The sequence below is a fragment of the Morone saxatilis genome, unplaced genomic scaffold (assembly GCF_004916995.1).
Source record: "Morone saxatilis isolate NCDOM2014 unplaced genomic scaffold, NCSU_SB_2.0 Contig21, whole genome shotgun sequence".
NCBI classification, from domain to species: domain Eukaryota; kingdom Metazoa; phylum Chordata; class Actinopteri; family Moronidae; genus Morone; species Morone saxatilis.
This window is the reverse complement of record NW_023339774.1, coordinates 16,400,540-16,419,212: the sequence shown is the minus strand read 5'-3', so window position 1 is coordinate 16,419,212 and position 18,673 is coordinate 16,400,540. Positions and strand designations below refer to the sequence as shown.

At 40.8% G+C, this 18,673-nt stretch overlaps 1 protein-coding gene across 1 annotated transcript in view; it reads left to right on the top strand.

Moving 5' to 3' along the window:
• The first annotated feature begins 458 nt into the window (after window positions 1-458).
• The window catches only part of LOC118332665 (lipoxygenase homology domain-containing protein 1), a 29,874-nt gene continuing 11,659 nt past the window's right edge, over window positions 459-18,673 (top strand). The window contains exons 1-27 of the mRNA XM_035668060.1: window positions 459-1,188; window positions 4,659-4,773; window positions 6,625-6,705; window positions 8,249-8,433; window positions 9,325-9,423; window positions 9,694-9,842; window positions 9,934-10,057; window positions 10,637-10,887; window positions 10,966-11,101; window positions 11,287-11,447; window positions 11,534-11,620; window positions 11,896-12,031; window positions 12,204-12,358; window positions 12,448-12,608; window positions 14,101-14,177; window positions 14,287-14,483; window positions 14,569-14,761; window positions 14,888-15,048; window positions 15,138-15,471; window positions 15,632-15,783; window positions 16,479-16,612; window positions 17,029-17,180; window positions 17,269-17,373; window positions 17,463-17,591; window positions 17,689-17,856; window positions 17,962-18,143; window positions 18,278-18,394. Of these exons, the coding sequence (XP_035523953.1) occupies window positions 459-1,188; window positions 4,659-4,773; window positions 6,625-6,705; window positions 8,249-8,433; window positions 9,325-9,423; window positions 9,694-9,842; window positions 9,934-10,057; window positions 10,637-10,887; window positions 10,966-11,101; window positions 11,287-11,447; window positions 11,534-11,620; window positions 11,896-12,031; window positions 12,204-12,358; window positions 12,448-12,608; window positions 14,101-14,177; window positions 14,287-14,483; window positions 14,569-14,761; window positions 14,888-15,048; window positions 15,138-15,471; window positions 15,632-15,783; window positions 16,479-16,612; window positions 17,029-17,180; window positions 17,269-17,373; window positions 17,463-17,591; window positions 17,689-17,856; window positions 17,962-18,143; window positions 18,278-18,394 (4,671 nt within the window). The remainder of the gene's footprint in view (window positions 1,189-4,658; window positions 4,774-6,624; window positions 6,706-8,248; window positions 8,434-9,324; window positions 9,424-9,693; window positions 9,843-9,933; window positions 10,058-10,636; window positions 10,888-10,965; window positions 11,102-11,286; window positions 11,448-11,533; window positions 11,621-11,895; window positions 12,032-12,203; window positions 12,359-12,447; window positions 12,609-14,100; window positions 14,178-14,286; window positions 14,484-14,568; window positions 14,762-14,887; window positions 15,049-15,137; window positions 15,472-15,631; window positions 15,784-16,478; window positions 16,613-17,028; window positions 17,181-17,268; window positions 17,374-17,462; window positions 17,592-17,688; window positions 17,857-17,961; window positions 18,144-18,277; window positions 18,395-18,673) is intronic.

Sequence of the window (18,673 nt, the reverse complement as noted above, 5' to 3'; positions counted from 1 at the left end):
GTGTGTGTGTGTTTATGTGTTTGTGTGTTTGTGTGTGTGAGTCTATCTGTCTCTGTGCGTGTGACTGCAGGTAAAAGCGAGACGCCCCCGGCCCGTAAAGCGATCCTAACACCATGAATAATGGAGAGTGCCGTGGCAGAGAGGATAAGTTCTCTGTGCAAGGCTCCTTTTTCACAGGGCTTTCTCCCGTGGGTCACGTGAGTGCTGAGGTGACAGTAATTTTTCATGAGTGGTGTGTGTTGGCTGTATGGCCATATATTGCCCAGGTAGGAGACGTCCAGGCAGCCATCACTCCCTCTGCCTGTCTGTATACCTGCAGCCGCACACACCCTTGCTGCTCTGAACCCCGCGATCCCAGAACCTCCCTACGGCCAGGGGTCAAATTAATTGTCTTACACTATTAGAAACTCAAGGCAGCACTTACGAAACTAAAGGCCAGGGAAGTGGATGAATAAAAGATGCCGTCGAAACAGAACAAATCCACAGCTTCAGAAGAAACCGAAGAGGTGGATGACGAAGTGGAGGAAACGGAGCCAAAGTTAAAGGAGAGAAGCAATGGTGTGACCTGTGGGGACACCACAAAAGGAGAGAAGAGTAGGAGGAAACACAAGAGCGCAGAGAGCTCCGAGAATCAGGAGGCCCCAGAGAAAGAGAGGAAGAAAAAAGAGGGAGAAAAAGTAAAAGTGAAAAAGAAGAAAAAGAAACCAGAGGATGATGCCGAAGCTGGTGCTGTGATTGAAAATGAAGCTGAGGAGGGTGAGCAGAACAATAATGACCCCAAGACCACTTCCAAAAAGGAGAAATCAGCGAAGCTCAAAGAGGAAGTGACTGAGGGAGCGAAGGAGGAAAAGAAGAAAAAGAAGAAGAAATCCTCTGCAGAGAATCCAGAGGGCGAGGAGGAGATGGGATCCAAGAATAAGAAGTCGAAAGATGGCAAGAAGAAGAAGAAGTCTCACAATGATGATGACGAGGAGCCCTTGATTGAGGAGCAGGAAGAAGAGGAGGACTCAAAGAAGAAGAAAAAGAAGAAGGCAAAGAAGGGATCAGCGGACAGTGATGAAGATAAAAAGAAAAAGGGTAAAAAAAAAAATAAACAGGTGGACTATGCTGTGATCTACCAAAATGAGTTGCTGGACTACCACACAGATTCATCTGATGGATATGAGGATGAGTACTACAAAAAGAAAGGTAAGGATTTAACACTGTAGAGCAGACAGAGGTCACCTGTTGTATTTTAGGTCAGTTTCAGTTACATGAGAAATGTATGTGTCTGTTGGAGGGCCCCAACTGGTCAAATTATGAATATAGATTTCCTCCAGTTCCCTTCAGCTTCGAGCCGGAAGCACCCCGGGGAATCCCTCTGTGATTGTTCTTGGGTGAAACCTCAGTTATGTTCCACATGAATGGAGCCAAACAGAAGCTCTGGGGCAGACAGGTGCTGGGTGCCGTCCCAGTCTCAGGGGCTGGGAGAACTGCCGGGGCCAGAGGCAGGGCCCGGAGCCAGAGCAGCTTTTCTTAAAGTAGATCATAGGTTTTCAAACAGGGGGAAGGGGGGACCAGACATCCCTGAAGGAGGCTGCAAATAGTTTTATTTGGTTTGGTTCGAGGGGAACAGAGTTAGACTGCCATCCAATGAAAGTCATGAATTAATAATCATTTATTATTATGTTAACAGTAAAGGTCTACTCACTACCATTTCATTAGCTTTCTAATGCATTTTGCAGGTGAATGCTGCTGCGAGAGTCAGTAAATGGATCGTTAAGTTAATTTTATTCTGTTCTACTACTTTTCCCAAGGTCAAGAATGAATGTCCATCCTCAAATTATACCCATTAACAACCCTGTCTCCAAGAAATTACATTTATACGACTAATTTGAAATAACATGGGTCGCCCCAATAGCTCTTCTACATATCAAGGCTGCGTCTTCACCGCAGCGGCCCAGGGCCCTTTGGTGCATGTGATCTCCTTCCTTTCCTGTCATACTGTCACTATTACAGAGAAAATGGATTTTGAGAGCAATGTAATGCCGCCTGAATTAAAAAAATTGTTTTAATAAAAGTCTCATTTAGTTGATACAGAATGTATCTGCAAAATGTTTACTGTCAGCTTATTTATTTTGTTTTTCTGACAATATCTTATATGCAGTAGCAAATAATGCATCTGCTGAAAGCAGGAAGTTTCTCTGTGCTCTTTGAAAATCTGATTTTAAAAGATCCAGTCCTGGTCCAGTTTGCAACTTATACAAGTGTGATGTAGAAACTTGAAGCCCCCAGTGCACATACACTGAGAAGACTGAGACTTCACAGTGAAGTAGGAGACATCTTGTATCCAGCAGGATTTTTTATGAGGGAGAAGGAGTAGATGCCAATTTGTCAGACACATTATTGTTCCCAGCAGATTATATGTCTTAATACATGTCTGGAGGGAATCTTTAACCTTCACCAAGGTGCTTTTGTTGCAAATTAGTAGCATATAAATGGATGGAAAATGCAGCACTCAGCAGTATTCAAAGGTGTTTTGAATAAAGAAATTGCACATGAGAAGTCTTTCATCTATTTCCTCACAATATGCTGACACAGAGAGTGCTGAAAATTTGTCATTTTAATGTATTTTCCAGAATATTTACCCACAGATAATGTCTACCATAAAGTAGCTGATTAAAGTTAATGTACTTTTGTCCTCTGATCTTTGTGCGGCTGGTGAATTATATTTATATATATATATATATATATTTAGCACCAGTAGCAGTGATACTGTCTGTGTACATGTCTTTTTTACCTCACTGGCTCACTCAGGTCTCTGACACTCCAAGGAGTTTATCTCGGCTCAGTTTTACCAGGTCACTATCTATCTGATTTTATCAGGTGTCCCTCTTTCTCCTTAATCTGACTTTAATAGCTCTGCTCACTGTTAATTAGGTATCCATTTCCGTCTCGGATCGACTTTGGTCAAATTGCTCTTTATCAGGTCTCTGCTTCTCCTTTCCTTCTCTCCTGGATGTTTTTAGGTAATCTATCTGTCTTCTATCTCTGCTTTCTGTGAATGCTTCATTGAATTTATCATCTACTATACATTTTATACATATTTACCAGTACCACCCTACCTTTTCTTAACGTTCACCCAGGATACCCTACAGTCTAACAGAGTCTACCTGTTCAGACTGGACACTAGTTATTCTCCATTGTTTCTGTCTGACTACATTGGACCCAAAGGGTGTCCCATACCGTCTATCTTACATAACCACAGGAGAGGGGAGTTTGCGTTTACATACAGTAATGCAGCCGGACTATAAAATTACCAGTGCATAGGCCAATCTATTGAGTCACAGGCAACAGTCAATCGCTGACTAATCTCCTACTGAAGATTTAATGTTGTTATTGTAACTCAAACTCAGGCTGGTTTGCAGGTATGACTTTTAAAATCCTCTCCAAAAAGTACAAATTCTTCGTTAGTGTGTGTTGGGAATTACATAATAAGAAAAATACTTTTATGACTCATTATCAGCTCATTGGATTAATGCTGACAATGAATGAATGAAAAGTGACTCACACAAGAAGTTGGTCTGATTAATACAATGACAATATACATGGGACATGAATGTCTGTACAAAATTTCATGACGAAATCATCTAATGGTTGTTGGGCCTTTTCAGTCTGAATCACACTGCCATATAAAACCATGCTGCTAGCATGGCTGCAAATGTAAATTGACAGTGACCTCAGATATGTACACTGTTCTCATCCTCTCCTACATACAAACACCTAAAATCAGTGATTCCCACAGACTGGGTTACATTTGCAGAATTTCTTCCTCCTGCTAAATGAAGTTATTTTTTCTCATTTATAAAGTATTGATCATGGGAAACTGACATTGTTAACTCCTGGTAAATGCACTTAAATTTATTTCGTTTATAAAGTGACGTACATTCTGTAAGAAGGAGAAGGGCTCTCTACTACTCAACTACCACTACTGTGTGGAAAAAACAAAAGCCTGTTAAACTAAATGCTCTTATTTTGTCTCATTTATAAAGTATTTAAAATGTGTACATTGTTTTACTGAAGATGAAGTTGTGATTTATCAAACCTGTATATCTCTTCAAAATAGCTGCTTTACCTGTTCAAGCAAATATAACGTCATGCCGATATAGCAGTAAAAATAGTCAGGAGTGTTCATTTATGCACCAATTTGCTCTCACTGTGAAGTGCGTCATCATGGTTTTTAGCGTGTCCCCAGATAAAAAATTTGGGAAACGCTGCCTTAATGTCCTGAGACTGCTGAGTTTTCATCCTGTTTACCTTCCCATCAACTCAGTGGCCTGGTCAGATGAAGAGACACATTTGTGAAATGTGAGAGAAGCTTGGCTGGTGTATGACACCAGACATGGATTCTCTGCAGATTCGCCGCATTGAATTCCCTGGCAACCGTGCATGGAAGGAAACACAATGCTACCTGATGTTTATAGATTATTGGACACTGTCTGAGGATGTGACTTTGTGTTTGTCCTTTTTATTTCAGGTTTTACTTTTTTAATTATCAAGACCTTGTTAGGCAGAATTTATTCCCCGTACTTGCTCTCATTAATTCAGAATGGTGATGTGAACACTGCGCACATCTTCCTCTGTCCTTCTTCTAATCTCCTTTCTCCTCTCTCTTTCAGTGTACGAGGTGGTCACTATCACTGGTGATGTAAAGGGGGCCGGAACAGATGCTAATGTGTTTGTTACCCTTTTCGGAGACTTTGGCGTCACGCCAAAGGTTCACCTAGCAAGCAAGTGAGTTTAAAGGGTTTATGTTGATGTAATTGAATTATAGTATACTTTTATTAATATGCTGTCTTTAAGACTCTAAATCAAGTCTCAGTGACTCAGTGATTTGTTTGCACTTCATCATATCAGGTTTAATGTGTAATGCTGTACCTTTGATTCAGTAGGATTTCATTCTGTTTCAATGCATAATGCACAATCAGTAAGCTTAGTAGTTTAACACGTTTTCAATATCAGCTGTTAACTTTTGATCTTTTCTATTCCTCTTTGATCCTTCAGCACAGAAAAGAGGTATTTTCTAATCAGTCTGCTAAAGGATGGTTATGATTCTGTCCTTGTGTTGGGTTGTATTGTGCATATAACACTGTATGAGAGATAATTCCTGCTCAACATTAACCCGATGCCTTGAATCAAGACTAAATCAATTTGCACACCGAACATCTTTTTGTTTGTCAAAACCATATCAACCTGAAACTCAAAAATCTGTTGTCAGAGAAGCAGCACTTGTTCATAACAGAGGTTTGGTTGTGGTGCAGGAATCTCTCTTCTATACAGTCGTATAAAGTATCGGACACAGAATATCTGGAGTAAGGAGTAACTATGTGACATGGCCGGTCTTCTTTTTCATTCAGAGGCAAATGAAAGAAGACCACGATGTCATTTATGTGGATGATCAAATGACTCTCAGGGGATCTTATCAGCAGCAGGCTCCCTTTATCTCTGCACACATTGATTGACAGATAGGATTACCTGTGCAGCGTATAGGATATACCAACTTATTGTAAGCCACTCTGGACTGTGTCACCCACACCTTGTGGTAGTCTCATTCATCCACTTCAGACAGCATCAACATGCTATGTATTCAGTATCTCCATGCTGTGTGGCTGTAGTGTTGCTCAGCTGATGAAATACTATACATAGAGGTTGATGAGTTGCTTTTGTCATGTAAGTTAATAAACATACTGCATAGCGAGGAGTTTCACCTTACTCCAATATATATTAGGTCCTGCCTGTATTGTGTAATGATCAATTCAAACTATATAACATGATACAGGTAAGGGAGGGCTGCTATGTCTCCAAGTATATTTGCCCAATTGAACAGTTGAGGCAGATTAAAAATGCAACTCTTTGGAAATTCAGTGTGATTCTAACAAATTCAAATTGCATGAATTCCAAAGTCTGCATTGAGTTTGCTTTTTCACATAATTTGTGTCTCCCCGTCATTCTCTTACAGGTGATAAGAAGCAGCAGAGAACAAGGGCATGCATTCATGTGTGTTGAACAGTATTTCATTCTTGACAGTCTTTTTTACAGTATATGACACCGTGCACCTTAATTATGGGAGCCTTGGCATTGTCTGTGGGTTGAATATTGTAGGGAGAGGAGGACAGATGGAGATGTGGGTCAGAGACAAAGGCAGGCATTCTCTGTTAATGAAAAAGAGGGTGTCTGATTCGCTGTGGTTGGCAGAGGGGCTCCTCTGTGCACACGGGCCCAGTTAGTCTCTGTGAGGGGTAGAAGAACGTGAGGAGGAGGAGGAGGAGGAGGAGGTGGTGGAGGTGGAGGAGGGAGCGTTGAAGTGGCCGAGCCTTTAGGAGGTTTCAGATTATACCACTGCCATGAGACCACCAGGGTACGCTAAGCCAGATCAAGGAGATAAAATTTACCATTCCAGAGTTCTGTTCATTTCACTGTCTCAACTGTGTTTTTTCAACCTCCATACTCTCTCTCTCTCTCTCTCTCTCTCTCTCTCTCTCTCTCTCTCGATAAAAATAGAGCATCTTTCTCTTTCTCTCTTATACACACACACTCAATGCATCTCCCAAATTCTTACTATTTCCATGTTTCCTCCATTTACAGAAGCCGAACTGCATTTGAGAAGAATAAGACTGATGTTTTCCGTATCAAAACACACAACGTGGGGCCTCTGAAGAAGCTGAGGTACTGTACAGCAAATTAAAAGTAATGTGACCCCACAGTTGACATATATGTCCATAATGTCCCTTTGGTGTTCGCATGGCTGCAACAGATACCCAGAATGCACAGCTACAGGTCACTGACAACATCACAGCTTATGCTTCATAGTTAAGTGTACCTCACACAGGATAACAGCAGCTTACAGAGAGGATCTCACAGGAACATTTCTCACTTATTTTCCAGCTGTTCCACTGGCCATCAAAGGATTTCATCCAGTGACAGAAGGTTAAGCCCCATCTGTTGTTGGGAGTTAGTGTCTTACTCCAGAGGAGGCTGAGTTACATCACAGCCAGCAGACATGAACTGTGAAATGAGGCAGCAGGATACATTTAAAAGTCACTGAGTGCAAAAAGTGGAGAGAGGCTGCACTATGCCTCAGAAAATTAAGAACTTTAGAAGTGTTGCTAGTAAGTGGACCTTGAGTTGCAATTGTATTATCAAACTACAACTTCCAACTACTAGCAAGACTTTTCACTCCCCAAGCACATTTCAGTTTACTGACCTAGAAACGGATCATTTCTAATGCTGAAAAAGGAGTGCAGACTTTTCTACTTATGTTAAACTGCAGTGATCCTGAAACAAAATTAGCAACAGGTGTTGAAGGTTATAGGAGCATGTAGTAATTTATATGTTCATCTGTCAACATTTTACATGGCAGCTACTCATAAACTGAGCGCATTAATAGGAGTCTGCAGGTGTCTGGATTATTGTGTCAGAGCTGGCAAGCAGCTGTTTTGAGTGTTACAGTTTTGGAGCAAAAGTTTTTGCAGCTGTTTTGAGACTTCAGTTCATCTGTGTGTCATATCATCAGCTAGATTTCTTCAAATTCTACACATTGCTCAGGTTCTGGAGATGAAATGTTGTAAAAAGTGAGTATTTGAAATTTCCATTTCTACGACTCACTGTGGGTCCCTGGTTTAAATCCAGTGGAAGGCCCTTGTTGAATGTCCTTCTCCATCTCTTTTCTCCTTTGACTGTCATTTCTCTACTGCCTTGGTAGTAAAGACATAAAATGCCCCCAAAATAGTTTTCCACACTTTCTATGACAGTAATAGCAATAATAGCACAATAATGCATAATGTGTTGTACAGGTTATTACTAAAGTACTGCACTGAAGTCTGTGAGAGTAAATAACCTAATTGTAAAAAGAACTCAGTTAATGTTTAATGTTCATTGCTATCCAAGAGAAACTGTGTTGTCCTGAGGGCGAGTGATCTAAGACATATAGCCTGCAACTGCACGGCCACTGGTTTGACTCCAGCTCTGAAACCTATGTTGTATGACAGTCTGTTGTCTTGAAAAGTTGTTCAGTTCAGTTATTCTACCCCATATTCAGTTGTCATGATATTTTCCATGTCTGAACCACAAAAAAACAATAGTCTCTGTTGTTACGTATTTGCCACTGCAGAAAAAACAAAGTCATGGGTGCATGTGATGTGGCAAGCTCATTTGTGATTACCTGCCTGCAGGGTGAATTCATGTCACACTATGACGGTTGACTCCCCAGGATCGAGCATGATAACACGGGGATGAACGCCAGCTGGTTCTTGGACAGGGTGGTGGTGACCGACATGAACCGGCCCCATCTGCGCTTCTATTTCGCCTGCAACAACTGGCTGAGTCGGGAGGAGGGTGACAACCTGTTTGTCAGGGACCTGCTGGGCAGCTTGAACCCCATGGATGTCCCAAAATGTAGGTCACTCTGGGACAAACACATAATACAAAGCAGACACAAAGGTTCACAAAGGTTAAAACAAAATAACAGTTGATTGAAATTCCATATACCTCCACTACATTTTAGAGAAACCACTGGATTTGAAAACAGATAGACTGTAGTTTTGTTGAAAAGTCAGTATAAAATAAAATATATGAAAGCCTTGACAGCTCACAGCTAATCAGACAGTCCAAGAGCTCTAATAATATCACTTTTAATTTGGCTCTGTTGATACTGTTTTTTTCTCATTGAAAAATGTAAGCTGTTACATGTTTGTTCTCCAATCTAATGAATGAGCCACATAGAAAGATATATTTTGAAATAATGCCGCCACAGATGAACAGAAGACTTGACAGTGTGTGTACTGTGTGTGTGGTCAGTTGTCCACAAAGGTGTCTGATGGTCTACAGATCTTCCTACTGTTTCAGGTTGTAATTGAATTCCATCAGAGTGTAATCCTCGGGTAAACCAGCCCATGTACCCTCTGTTGCAATGTGATCTAACATCTTGGTGCCTGCAGTCAATCAAGCAGAGCGTCGTGAAGCCAAGGCTCAGATAAAGATATGAGGACACCAAGCTGTGAGGGAGTGGTCAGAGCAGTATGGCTGGAACTCACACAACACACACACACACACACTGTTATGAATATTTAACCTGGAAACCATCAGAGTGTGGATTAGCAAGGAACCTGCGTAATGACAATAGGAAAGTCCAACTAATTACATAGTGCTGCTAACTGTGTAACTCATCTATGCAGAAAATTGGTTCTGAAAGATGCAAATAATCAGCCTTTACTACTCTGTTTGCCTTTCTGTTGCCTTGTTTATATAAATTACTGTATTCTTGATTTCCTGTTTCATGATTTGCAGTAAATAAATACATAGTGAGCGTGTTCACTGCTGACATGAAGGGAAGTGGAACTGATGCTGATGTCTTCCTAAACATCTTTGGAGAGAATGGTGACACAGGTAGGGCCAATGATTTTTTTCATAATGATTTTTCTAATAATTAATAAACCACATAGTAAAAAATAATAATAATTTCCAAGCGACCAAAGAGACAACTTACTTATTTTTTATGATTGACAAACCAAAACAGCAAATTGACAGTGTTATAAAAAGAGAAAAGTAGTACATTTTTTCATTTATTTATTGTTACTGTGATCACTGTAGCTATGTCATCACTGGAATTTCAATGTGTTTGATTCCTATTCAAAAATACTTTGTTTCTTATGAAAGGAGAGAGACGACTGGACAGTGACAAAGACAACTTTGAACGCGGATCAGAGGACAAGTTTACAATAGAGTCACCAAACCTGGGAAGGCTGAGGAAAATCACCATTGGCCACAACAACAGAGGCTCCTCAGCTGGATGGTTTCTAGATAAGGCTTGTACAATCTATCATGCATACATTATCTTTACAGATGTGCACACATGCATTAAAAACACTCATGATCATACATACTGTTTCTCTCTAGGTGGTAATTGATGACATGGGGAATAAAGAAGTGTATGAGTTCCCAGTTAATCGCTGGTTTGCCATGGATGAAGATGATGGCAAAATACAGAGGGATGTGTTGGTTGGATCCATTCAACCAATGGGTGAGAACAAAACAAGACACACAAGATTTCATTATATTCGAATCCTCCAGTTTTTTTGTTAGGAAATCTAAAAATTAAAAATTAGACTGCAGCTACTGTGCAAATAGTGTTGGTTATATATGAGGACCCATTGTGTTGTTAAATGTGTATTTCAAAGTGGAATCTAGACTACCTTGCTAATGTTAGCACTGATTTCCACTAGATATTAGCTTTTAGTTACCTTCGATAGAAAAGAGGGGGTCTAGCTACCGTTGGCTGTTTCTCTATCATGGGTGGGCAGAGTCACAAAGTTGAACTATTTTTCATGTACTATATTGGACCAGTTATATTACAGTATTGACATCTATTTGAACCAAAAAGCCCCATGGAGAACAGTAATGTAAGGGATGCTGTCATTGCAGAAAATAATAAAACTTAAATGTATTCTTCTTGGTAACACTGACCAAACAACACCAGACAAAAATTCAAAGGATATATATATGCTGATTTCTTAGAAAAAAATGTAATTTTAATTTCATTTTGATATATTTTAATGTATTGTTTAATATATAAATTTGCATTTTTCCTGCATCTACTTAGGAATTGTATACAATGTACAAGTGATGACTGGAGATGTGAGGGGTGCAGGCACCAACTCTAAGATCCACATGGTCATGCACGGCACCAAGGGCTTAAAGAACAGCGGCAAAATCTTCCTAGAGGGTGGTGCTTTCGAGCGTGGTCTCATCGACATTTTCAACGTGGAGATTTGCGAACTGATCAGCCCTCTCAGCAGGGTCACCATCGGGCACGATAATGGGGCTGTGGGTGCTGGATGGTACTGTGAAAAGGTACTTCACATCTGTTTTTGGTAACAGAGTGATTCTCAAAGTGTTCATTCACATAACAAGCATCCATTTCCCTTCTAGGTGGTGATATACTGTCCGTTCACGGGCACTGAGCAGACGTTTCCGTGCGGGATGTGGCTGGACGAGGACGAGGGGGATGGACTGATTGAGAGGGAGCTGTACGAGATGGTCTCCCTCAGGCAGAAAAAACAGAAGAGTGGGTGACTTTATTCAACTTCCATATCTCTGCTTAGTGAAAGAAAAGCAAAACACACAAATTCTTTTTACTGAAACATAATTCAAGTTGAATTTTATTGAATTATACCTGATTCTGGAAACATGTTGACTTCTGATTAAGGCTCCCTTACATTAATATCAAAATCTAATCTTCTTCTACCTCAGAGTACCCATGGTCCCTGTGGATTTGGACATCGGATGTGAAGGGGGCAGGGACAGATGCCCAGGTGTTTCTGCAGATCTATGGAGAGAAGGGCAAGTCTGATGAGATCAAACTGGAAAACAACTCAGACAGTTTTGAACAGGCCCAGCTCGATAAATTTGTGGTAAGCCCTGGATCGTCTGCTAAACTGGGCATATTACAGCTTTTTCCACTGTTAAGTTCTCACTACATTTTTTGGCATCACTGTAGATTGAAATGCCAGATATAGGAAGACTGCTGAAACTGCGCATCTGGCATGAGAAGAGACACCCATTCTCTGGCTGGCACTTAGCGAGGGTGAGACCCGTTGCTCTGTCTGTCTGACTTGTCAATGCAAGCTGTTAAGTCTGTTGTATTATGTCCCCTCTTAGCACTAAGTTACTGAATTAGAGTTTAATCTTGCACCTGATCTCAGAAATAGAGAAGAGAGACTATGTGTAAATGAAGCTGCAATGCAAAAGGTTTCACAGGAAGAAAATCAAACTTTTGCAGTCTTCATTTGTCTACAGGTTAAATCACAAACCAGAACATGACGTTATGTAATGACACATGAGGTTTGTGATTTTCTGTAGGTCACTTTGCTTAAGACCCTGACAATGGAGAAATATTCTTTCCAATGCGGCCGTTGGCTGGACATCAATGAAGACGACAATGAGATCGCCAGGGAGCTTCCAGCTACTGGGGCGTTAATCGATGAGCCGCTGCTCTGTAAGAAAAACATGGCAATTTGCTCAGTTGATCCTCAATACACTCAAGTTTTTTAATGGAAAGTCACAGCAAATATCAATGTTCATCACTCAATGTTAACAGTCAGTAGTATCAAGTACATTTACAATGATCATGACATAATGTGAGTGTCCCTCTCTGTTTCCTTTTTCAGTGATAAAGTATCGCGTTACCATCTGCACAGGCAATGTTAGCGGCAGTGGTACTGATGCCAGCGTCTTCCTCAATATTATCGGTGACCTGGGCGACACAGGGGAGCGACTCATGATTATGAGCAAAAATAATGTCAACAAATTTGAAAAAGGCAATGTGAGTACATCATTAACACACAAAAAAGCAGATAATAAATAAATGTTGCACTGCAAGCAAGAACCGGTGTTCTCTCTGTCTTCTCTCAGCATGATGAGTTCCTCATTGAGGCCGTGTACTTGGGCCAGGTGCGCAGAGTGCGTGTTGGTCATGATGGCCGCGGTGGGGGCTGTGGTTGGTTCCTTGATAAGGTGATGGTCAGGGAGGAGGGCCAGCCAGAGACTATGGCCATTGAGTTCCCCTGTTTCAGGCAAGGCAATAATACTTTACTTGTGACTTTAAAGGAAGAGTTGGACATTTTAGGAAATACAGTCATGTGCTCTAAGCAATACAATCACTACATGTCTGTACACTAAATATGAAGCTGCAGCCAGGCGACTGTTAGCTTAGCTTAGCTAAAGACTGGAAGCAGGGGGAAACAGCTAGCCTGGCTCCAAAGGTAAAGAATGCACTTACCAGCACCTCTAAAGTTCTCTAATCAGAATCATACATCTTGTTTGTTGAATTAAAATGTGTGGTTTTGCAGTGTGTTATGTGCCAGAATATTTATTGGTGTAGTCATTGCTGGTTAACTCCACCGTCTTCCCATATCTGCAGGGAGACAATTAACCTATATTAGCATAAAGGCTATTCACCGGCTGTGAGCCTGGCTTGCCAAAGACCGTCCGAAGTAAAAGAAATTGCCATTTTCTTCAGCTTTTGTACAGATTAAACAAAATTAGATGTTATTGGCAGGCAGATTTCTTAAACTTTGGACACAGCCAAGCAAACTCTTTCCTTCCTTCCAGTCTTTATGCCAAGCCATGATAACCTGCTGCTGACTGTAGCTTCTTATTTACTGTACAGACATAAGAGTGGTATCAGTATTGTCATCGAACTCTAAGAAAGCATAGAAGGGTATTTCCCAAAATGTCTAACTATTTCTATAAAGGAGAAAATGTCTGTATGTTTATGCACAATTTCTTATCATTTTTAGTGTAGAATTTTCTTTTTAATTCTCTAACTGCTCTGTAACTCACCAAAATACCAACCAGCTGGACTAAATTGTCCACGCTTATGTTCACTAGTTCTCCAATGGCATGTGCTTAAGTCGTTAGGCAGCTGATGGATGAGTTTGCCACTACAAATAGGCACTAAATGCACAGTGGTCAGCCAGCTCTCTCCTGCAGTAACTCGAGCCAAACCGCAAGGCTGAGGTGCAGTGTTACATCTGGAAAGAGGCTCTTCCTGTCTGTATGTCTGTCCTATAAAAAAAAGTGAAATGCAAAACAATGTTTTGAGTGTTTTGTGTTACTTGTACTGGTTGTGTTCGGATTTAGTTTTTCCCCCCAGATTAATCGCATTCATCTTGAGGGGAATGGTGATTTAATTTCCTCAAGCTTAAGCTGTTCAAGATGTTTAGTGGTTTAAAATGGGAGCTCATACATTAGATAAGAACTGTAAAATGGAAAATGGAAAATGGAAAATGTAATTGTCATAATGCTCCAGCCAATGTATTTTAATGTTTGGGACTGAACATTTCTCCCCTATTCCTTGTGTAAACTGAATATTTTCCATGTTTTTAGCTTCTGGTCTAGAAGAATAGTTTCTTGAATTTGAGAGATTCTGTCAATCTCGCCATTTTGCCAGAATAAATAAATTAAGATTTAAATTAACATTTTATCTTCTTTCAAGTTTGACCTCATCCTTTGTTTTACTGCTCTAGGATTAAATTTATCTGTGTCATTTGTGTGTTTCTTCAGGTGGTTGGACCGTAACGAGGATGATGGACAGATCGTACGTGAGCTAGTTCCAGCTGGAGACGGCCTGCGTCTCTTTAGTGAGTGCATAAAGACAACTTTAAACCAAGAATAGGTTAAACAAATGAACGCTTTTAATGCTTGTATAATAACTTTAATGTGTATAACAATAATTTCCATCTTCCTTAGATGTCGGCTACCACATAGCAATCAAGACGGGTAGTGTGAATGGGGCCAGCTCGGACTCCAGGGTGTTTGTCAAGCTGTATGGGGAGAAGGGTGACACCAACAAGACGATACTGGCAGTTTCCGACAACGACCTCAGGAACTACTTTGAGACGGGACGCACTGACATCTTTATCTTGGACACCTTTGACATTGGACAGGCAAGTCACACACACTTTACACTACACAGAGTTTATGGATGTTTCCTAATTCTGTTTTATCCTCTTATGTCCTCTGTATTTGCAGATCAACCGTCTCCTGATTGGTCACACTAATGAGGGCTTGCGGGCTGGATGGTTTCTGGACAGTGTGCAGATCTCTGTACCGGTTCATGGGCTGGAGTACATGTTCCCATGCCACCGCTGGCTCTGCAAAGATGAGGCTGATGGGAAAGTGGAGGTTGAGATCTATCCCAGTGAGATCTTGGACATTGAAAAATGTAAATAACAACAACATGAAAAGTACTCCACAGTCAGAATTCATCATTTTAATCACAGTAACAGTGATAAAAGAGTTAAAGTGCATTGTTCTGCTCTACATAATCCTTCTTCCTGTCATAATACAGTGATCAACTATGAAGTAACAGTGGACACAGGGGACGTGCGTGCAGGTGGCACCAATGCCAATGTCTTCTGTCAAATCTATGGAGATGAAGGAAAAACTGAAGTTCTCGCTCTTAAGAGTCGCTCCAACAACTTTGAGCGTGGCACCACTGAGATCTTCAAGGTCTGTATAAAAGCCCGTGTTGTCTTATGTCGACGTATGTAGGAGATTTAAGTTGCTGGTTTGACCACTGTTTCATAACTACAACCCAGATCGAGGCTCTAGATGTCGGTAAGATCTACAAGATACGCATCTACCACGATGGGAAGGGTATCGGAGATGGCTGGTACCTGGAGACAGTGAACATCAAGTGGCAGACGATGGCTATGGTGCAGGTTGAGGTGAAGAAGGAGGAACCCAAGAAAGACAAGAAGAAGGACAAGAAAAAGAAGAAGAAAGAAGAAGAGGAGGAGGTGGAGATCATTGAGGAGCTGCAGGAAGTTGTGGAGACATTTAATTTCCCCTGTAACCGCTGGCTGGCCAGGGATGAGGAGGATGGGGAGATTGTGGTTGAACTGCTGACTGAGGACAACGAAGACCTGGAGGGTAGGTAGAGCATGAATGTAATGTGTTGAACCATGGTTATTTGCTTCCACATGCTAGATATTTTGTTTTAATTGTGACATTTTGATTTAATGTTGAATTAGGCAAATGTCATTAGGTGCAATATTGAAATGTCACTAATCTAACTTTGTTTTCCTCTCAGTGAACTCATATGAGGTTCATGTGTTTACCGGGACTATGTGGGGTGCGGGGACTGATGCCAATGTTTACATCAATATCTATGGAGAGATTGGGGACACGGGAGAGAGACGGCTCAGGAAGTCAAACAACCTGAACAAATTTGAAAAAGGCCAGGTAGGCTATGTTTTCTTTCAGTTCTAGATGTGCTCATTTGATAATCTGAGAGCTGATATAAACGTTGTCTATCAGGAATAGTCGAGACATTTTGGGAGATAGGGTACTCAAATACTCAGTTTCTTGCAGAGACTTTGATGACAAGATTCATATCACTCTCATGTCTGACTGATAAATATGAGGCTAGAGCCAGGAGACGCTTAGCTTAACATAAAGAGTGGATCAAATCTTGGCTCTGTCCAAAGGTCAAATCCAAATCTCTGTAAAACCTGTAAAGTGTCAATTTTTGAGCATTAGAGGTGCTGCTAGGGGCCCTGCAAAATGCCAGTGATTATATTTACTGTCATGTATTTATTTATTGAGCACAGAATTTCTAGTACTGCCCATGATTGTGCAACTTAATTGAGTACCTAACATATAACAACGACTTCTCTTCAAGCTTCCTTCTTCCACTGTTTGTCATTTCGTATGTATTGTAGATGTATTTGTCTGACTTGGTGTGTTCTACATGCTCATTATTTTTATCAATGATACTGCTTACTGGATATGTTTCTGTTGTCAAACAAATGTTGGAAAGAGCCATGCAGGTTAAATACAGATCAAATAAATAAGTAATGAGGTTCTCATGGACTGCTAACCTAAGTCCTGTGGCATTTCTTGACCCTTTGTCACTGGCTTGTTCACATGTGACCTAGGAGGATGTTTTCAACATCACAGCGGTCGACCTGGGGATGCTGAAGAAACTGAGGATTCGACATGACAACAGCCAGGCCAGTGCTGGCTGGTTTTTGGACAGAGTCGAAATTGTAGACAACAAAGATGACAGCACGTAAGTTATGATGATGATCTATCAGCACTTTAATTCAGATGTGTAACTGCATCTTTATCCAAATCCACAATTTATTTATTCATTTATTTCAGAGATAAGTTATTTACATCTTGCTGAGTCATTTCTAGACAACAAATCAATGCCACAGGTTTCACAAAACATCATCATCCTTTAGAACCTTTACACATAAAATGTATGTAGAGCGCCACTTGGTGGTGTGAAATGGTACTCTGTTTAAGTGACTGCCCGTCTGTGTAGACTTAGGATCAATCTAAGTAGAGATGGCCTTTTTTGGAGCATTATTTTTGCACATGGTAATTTTTGACAGTCCTAAACAGAGACTAAACTGAGATTACTGTATTGTTACTATGCAGATTGTACACTGCACAATATACTGTATATATATTGTGTTTTAGGTACTTTTTCCCTTGTAAACGCTGGCTGGCTATTGATGAGGATGATGGACAGCTTGCCAGGGAACTGGTTCCTGTGGACGAGGCCTTTATGAGGAAAGGGGATGATGATGATGAGGAAGACTCTGAAGCCACACTTGGTCTGGAGCAGAAAGGTGAGAGCACCATTATGGCTGCCCTGAGGAAGAGAGAAACACTCTGCTGAAGAAATTAAGCTTAAAAAAATGTTTCTTTTTATTACAGCCATGTCAACAACATACACAATTAGGATAAAAACCGGTGACAAAAAGTATGCAGGAACTGATGCTAATGTCTTTATGATCCTGTACGGCACCAAGGATGACACAGGTAATCCTTCAGACTGTCATACCACATTTTTATCTGTGTGCATCAGGTATTTAAATCATTAAATTACTCTGTGATGTGCATATTTACAGGGATAATTAACCTGAAGGCTTCAAAGACTCATAAGAATAAGTTTGAGCAGGGTATGACCGATGAGTTCATTGTGGAAGCTGTGGACATCGGACCACTGAAGAAGCTTCGCATTGGACACGACAACTGTGGTACAGTAGGACGGACTCCCTGCCTGCGCAGTGAATGATAGCAATTAGTCAGAATACAGATCCATATGTGATCAAGATAATTTGTGTCAATTTTAAGGAGGAGGATCAGCAGGTTGGTTCCTTGACTGGGTGGAGATTGATGCCCCGTCTCTTGGACAAAAACTACGCTTCCCCTGCGGTCGCTGGTTGGATAAAGGGGAGGATGACGGGGCCATTATCAGGGACCTTTTCCCGAATTCTCTTCAGACGGAGCTTTACACACCATGTAAACCCCACTGAGACACTGCACAATAGTCTATACATCACACTTGAAGAAATATATTTGCCATTTGATGCACATAACTGGTTGTATTTGTTTTTTACTTTGCAGTCGTTCCTTATGAGATTAAAATCTTTACGACTGACGTGTTTGGAGCTGGCACAGATGCAGATGTCTTTATTGTTTTGTACGGGCGAAATGCAGTTTGCACCCAGCAGAAGTCTCTCTGTGTCAACAAGAGGGAGAGGAGGATGTACTTTGAGAGAGGAGCTGAGGACATGTTTATTGTTGAGGTACAATAACAGTTTATAGCCATAAGTAGAATCAGTGCATTCATGAAGCTCTTGGGACCAGTGGAGAACAACAACAAGGCCATCAGTGTATTACTACATTGGTAATTTAGTGATGTTTCTGCTTTTCTGTGCAGCTAGAAGATGTGGGGGATGTCATTGAGAAGATCCGCATCGGTCATGATAACCGCGGGGTCAACCCAGGCTGGCATCTGGACAGAGTGGAGATCAGACGTCTGCTCAGGAAGGGAAAGGTACTGCCTACAGAGGTGGAGGAAGTGCTCAGATCCTTTACTTTAGTAGCAATTCTGCGAAATAAAAATACTCTATTACAAGTACCTGCATTGAAAATGTCACTTGAGTTAACGTACATATTATTAGCAAAATGAAGTGTCAAAAGTAAAAATATTCACAAGAGGTGTTATACTATCGATATATTACTACTGTGTTAGTAGCATTTTACAGTTGTAGTGACTTGGGCTAATTTAAACTAACTATGTACTTGAATCTATAATAGTGCATAATATTTTTTA